Below are 5,623 nucleotides of genomic sequence, written 5' to 3' on the forward strand. Positions count from 1 at the left end.
CACAAAAAAAGGTTGACGAAAACATTACTTCATTTCCAGTTGCACTCTACGATTATGTTAAAGTAGCGAAAACCTCAATAATAGATTCTACGGAAACACCTTCCGCAAGTAGTCTTTCAATGTAAATCATCATGGAATCATTAAGAAAATCTTGCCCCATTTTATTCCGTATGGTTGTTTTAACACAATTCATAGCTGAGAAAACGCGTTCGGCAGTTGCCGTAGAAACAGGAAGTGTCAATACTAGGCGTATAATCTTATCAATCTCACAATAAACAACTGACTTACCTGTTTCAAACATTCGCCGACAGAGTTCAGCAATAGTAGACAATCCTTAAAAAGATGAATGAGAAAGCTTCATAATGCTCCAACTGATTCTCAATATATGTATATCTTGATTACTAAAGTCTGCTGGATAGAACTTTTCAGTGAGCATGCAAATATCTTCTATTTTGAAACGCCTAAATGAATCTCTAGGATCCAAAGCGGCACTAAGAATAAGAAGTTCCATTGTGTCTTCAGGAAACCTAATCTTTAACTCAACCAATTGAACACCTATGGCCGCATTAAATATATTAACACGGTGATGATGTTCTTCTGTAATGTTATCAACTTGTTGACACGAACGACCAGTACCAATAAGATGTCGAGCTTTCATATCTGGCATATGAATATCATGCTTCTCACAAAATAATTCAACAGATTCACAAGTTCCAAGCTTTCTTATTAGCATACAAGTAGGATCAAACAAACGTATCAAGCTGCAAGCAGAATTATAATGAGAACTCCAACGAGTATCTGAAGCTCGTCGTAAGGTACCAACCTGGTTAGCTCCTTTGCCCGTCTCTAAATCACCATTTTGTATTTTTGTTGGCGTGTCTTCCTCTTGGGCGGATTGAAAATCACTTGTGCGCCTGGATGAAGCAGTGACTAGGGTAATAATAGAATTTAACATAAAGTAGAAGCTCCAAACATTCCCATTATTTTTAGCTGTTTTTTCTAGAGCCAATTGGAGCCGATGTGCGAAGCAATGTACATAATATGCATATGGGCAGTCTTTGAGAAATAATGCTTGCAATCCATTCATTGCACCCCGGATGTTGTTAGCACCATCATATCCTTGACCATGCAAATTCTGAACTTGGAGGTCGAAGCGAGTAAAAACATTCATAATTCCATTTTTCAGAGTTAGAGAACACACATTATCAACACGTTGTACATCAAAGAAATGTTCTTGCACATTCCCTTCCTTGTCAACATACCTCACAACAGTTGCCATTTGTTCTATACCTGAATTATCCTTTGATTCATCAACAAGAATGCAGAACTTGGCATTTCCAATATCTTTGCGAATTTTCTCTCTAACTTTAACAGCAAAAATATTCAGTATTTCTTTTTGAATCGCAGGAGAGATATACTTGGCATTTCCTTGTGCATTATCTAAAACGACTTCAGAAATATCATTATTAAGCTTTGCCGAAAAATTCACAAGTTCTAGAAAATTACCACGATTTTTAGAGTTTTTCGATTCATTGTTTCCTCTAAAGGGACATCCTTGGAATGCCAGCCACTGAATACACCAGATTGATACAATGAGACGCCGCCTGTTTTTCGCCACAATTTCTACGGATTGTTTCTCAAACAATGTTATTAGATGCTGACGTTGATTCATTAAGTCATCAGCACGCCCCATTGCAGTAGAATGTGGGGATTTCGACTTACCCTCATGCCCTATATATGAACAACCATCACCACAACAAACTCTTTCCAAATTTTAAACCCAACTGCAGTAAAAACATCATGTGTTGCTGAATTTGTGTCAAAAAGATAACACTGGAAACAAAAGACAGCATCCTTTGTAGGTGAATACTCCCAACCATGGAAACTTCTTAAAATGCTTATAATTGAACCCACGGTTCTGTGAACATCCATCCCAAGTTTTAGGATATCGAAGTTTCGGATGATAAGCCCCCATATTCAAGTAAGCTCTTCGAACGTCATCACGGTAATGTAAGGGATACTCCAGTATTGGGGTTCTTAATCCTGGGTCACGTTGCAAGTTAAAAACATCAACCTTATCAGAACCAGGTTGTTGCAAATTAATCCGTTGAACCCCAGTATCTCCATGTTCCATTCTTTGAAAAGGATCGGTTTCTTGTTGTTCAACTCTTGCAACATTAGCTTCATTATCCTCTACATTTTGTACTCCTTCAGTATTAATATGTTCACTGTGAACCCTACGAGCATCAGACACAACTTCAATAGGTACAGAATTATCAACATTTGATGAAGAAGAAGAAACGCGTTTCGATGGTAAGTAAAATGAATCTATTCTTCCCTGTTTAGGCACTGAATGTTGGCTCATTGTAACCTGCAAATTCAAAGATATACACCCATTCCCATTAGAATCCCCTGTTCCCAATAGATAATTCAAAATTAACCCTAATTCCCTAACAAAGTAAGAACTAAGAACTGAAAATGAATAAAATTTAATTGAGAAAGAAAAATAATCCCCTGTTCTCAATTGAAAATTCAACCTAATTGGCTAATTCCCAATTGAAGATGAATAAAATTTAATTGACTGTGAAAGACATTGAATCAAACTAAAAATGCATAATCAATTAATCATCCAATAATAATACATATAATCAATCTCAGTTTCCAGTTCAATGAAAATTGAAAAACCAAACATTACATCAAAATCATCAAAATAAAAATAAAGTAAACCAAACATTACAGATGAGATTGGATATGAAAACCTGATAGTGATGAGGCTGAGCATTGGCTTGCGCGTGGGTGGTCGATGACGATGCTGCTACTGCTAGAAAGAACCACCAGACTCCAGAGCACTAGTGAGATGAGATCCCCAAACCCAATTCTAAACCTAGAAAAGAAAGAAGAAATAACACGGTAAAGATAAAAGAATAGGAAAATATCTTTTCTATTGCACGAAGTATAGGGTTAGACTCACCTGACTCTCAAATGTCAACTAATAGCTAATTTTTATCTAAGGGAAGTCAACTAATGGCTAATTACATTTCTGACCTGGGCTATTTTTTTTCATTTAGACTTTTCCCACTAACCAAATGAATTTTTGCATATTTTGGGGGGCCTGTAGCCCGGGTAAGCCACCCCAACTTCTGTCCCTGTTTGTAGAGCATTTGGTTCGAAATTCTAATTTTGCTCCATCGTTGATCAATTAATGATTTACGGAAAATCAATGAGTTAGAGGGACTGGCTACATGGGATGATGGGCCGACCATGTAGCGCCCGGATGTTCGAATGAACAAACATCAAAGTCCTTTGCAGAGCAGTTGGTGAAAGAATGATTAAATGCTGGTTTAATCATTTATTAAAAATAGTGCTCGTCTGAGTGTTAGGTAATAAAACCTAAATTATGGAGAGATGAGAGACCGACCAAGGGGTATGAAAACCGGTCCTGGTGGTCGTGGGACTATCTGACGGTCGTTTGATCAAATTCCGAGTTATTTGGAAAGAGTTTGAACCTAATATGAGCAAATTAGGTCACAATTATGAAGATATGTGGGACCGGATCCTTGCAAGTCAAAGGACCTACCTTGGTCGGTCAAGGTAGCATGGCCGTGTCACCATGTTGCTCGTGACTCAATCCTGAGAATTTTGATATTTTCCGACGAGTGGTCGAGCAACATTTCGGATTTTCAGAAGAGTTTTATCTTGACTGAAACTCTTGGTTTTGCTCGAATGAGCAAGTAAAACTTTGCTCACGCGGTTGATATTTTGAGAATATTAAAATATCATTTGCCGTAAAGAGCCCAGACGGTCGTGTAACCATTTGTCTTTTTTGGTTTTTGATAGTTTGAGCAATATTTGAGGAATATGGAAAAAATTAGGTTTTTGCTCAAACGAAGGAGTTTCATGAGATGAAGGAAGAAATAATAATAAAATAAGGAATTAGAGAAGTGTGGGACCTGCCATGGCTAGGGAATGGCCGGCCGGCTAGTAGGCTCGTTCCCGTGACACTTTTCCCTATAATGAGGAAATATGGAGAAACAAAGAGTTTCGCTCGAACGAGGAAGTTTGCTCGAATGAAGGAGTTTTCAAGAAATTAAGGAAGAAATAATAATAAAATAAGTAATTAGAGAAGTGTGGGACCGGCCACGGCTAGGGCATGGACAGGCCAGGTCCCGTGACAATTTTTTCTATTTTATATTATTTTTCATCGTGTGAGGAAATATAGAGAAACTAGGAGTTTCGCTCGAACGAGGAATGAAGTTTGCTCGAATGAAGGAGTTTTCATGAGATTAGGAAAAAAATAAGATAAAATAAAAGGGAGGGGCGTGGGGCCGGCAAGTGGGCCCGATCCCTAGGCGCCTCTTTATTATTTTATTATTATTTTCTTCCCTATTTTGCATAGGTTTCCTCGTTCGTGCATTTGGATGCTCGTTCGTGCATTATTGTTAAGTACACTCACACCATTTTCTCGGGGCCTACTCGGTGGTGGCCCAGATGCCCATACATTGAATATTTATTACTAACTCATGAAATTCTGATGGGAAAAGCCATGAATTGAAGTAACGAAATATTATGATGAACGTAGAATAGTTTCTATAGTTCAATTGATGAATCTTGCGACTAGATATCATTAATTGATTAATTGATGGCTCTATACTAGTAGGCAAGCTGTCTAGGAGCATTATGATTATTCGAAAATTAAGCGATATGAGCTAGTTGAAGCATCATATTTATTCTGTATAGTCAGGGAAAACATTGTTACATCCTAAAGACGTTTGTTTGTTCCTACAAATATTTCCAGGCACTAAACACGATGATTTTGGTGATGAAGATGAAAAATAGGGGTTTGCACAAAACAAGCATAAAGATGATAGACACGAATTTACGTGGTTCGGCATGGTTTGCCTACATCCACGGACTAATCCCTGTAGGGAGAGATATTTTACTTATGTGTGGATTACAATGATTTTTGATCCCTTTTAGGGTTTGCTGGTGTATTTTTTCTCTATCCAGGCGTGTGTCTTTAGGGTTATAATTCCCCTCTATTTATACAGTTGAATCTTTGGGGTTAAATCTTAATTTCGAGATAAATTTCATATGGAAGTAACTTGGTCAGCAAGTCATCCAGAATCTTCTTCCACCGACTTTGCACTGGATCGGTGGAAACGGACCAAATTGACTTGGGCTTGTGGATTTGACCAACGACCTTGACTTTGACTAGCATGGTTGACTTTCGCTGTTGACTGCGACTATCGATCTTTGACTGACAGACTTCCTTGACTGGAGACATGGCTGGAGACTGGATGGAGGCTGGCTGACAGCACAACTGGCAATTTGGCTGGAAACTGGTTGGCAGTGCGACTGGCAACTTGGATGGAAACTGGTTGGCAGTGCGACTAGAAACATGGGTGAAAACTGCACGGCAGCACAACTGGCATCATGGCTTCGACAGTTGACCGGTGGTTGACTTTGACCGTTGACATGTCATTGACTTTAACTGTTGACCGGTCATTGACTTCATGGAGCACTGGACTAGCTGGTAGCTATGTCGGTTGGCTGGATGGCAGACTTGAATGAGGGTCAAATGGTGATTCATGTAACAATCTGGCCCAATATGTAGCATTTTTAC

At 38.6% G+C, this 5,623-nt stretch overlaps 1 protein-coding gene across 1 annotated transcript; it reads right to left on the reverse strand.

The window, feature by feature from the left end:
* Positions 1 to 235: 235 nt before the first annotated feature.
* On the reverse strand, positions 236 to 2,959 carry LOC113290235 (zinc finger MYM-type protein 1-like). The gene is made up of 2 exons (XM_026539836.1): positions 2,760 to 2,959; positions 236 to 2,371 (listed from the first exon to the last, which is right to left on the reverse strand). Exon 2 carries the CDS (start codon positions 1,691 to 1,693, stop codon positions 335 to 337), a length of 1,359 nt encoding a protein of 452 aa, XP_026395621.1. The 5' UTR covers positions 1,694 to 2,371; positions 2,760 to 2,959; the 3' UTR covers positions 236 to 334.
* Between the last annotated feature and the right edge of the window lie 2,664 nt (positions 2,960 to 5,623).

Source organism: Papaver somniferum, chromosome 6, assembly GCF_003573695.1.
Source record: "Papaver somniferum cultivar HN1 chromosome 6, ASM357369v1, whole genome shotgun sequence".
Taxonomy (NCBI): Eukaryota; Viridiplantae; Streptophyta; class Magnoliopsida; order Ranunculales; family Papaveraceae; genus Papaver; species Papaver somniferum.

Coding starts and splice junctions, on each gene's coding strand:
- LOC113290235 (XM_026539836.1), bottom strand. CDS start 1,693: ATGGGGCGTGCTGATGACTTAATGAATCAACGTCAGCATCTAATAACA.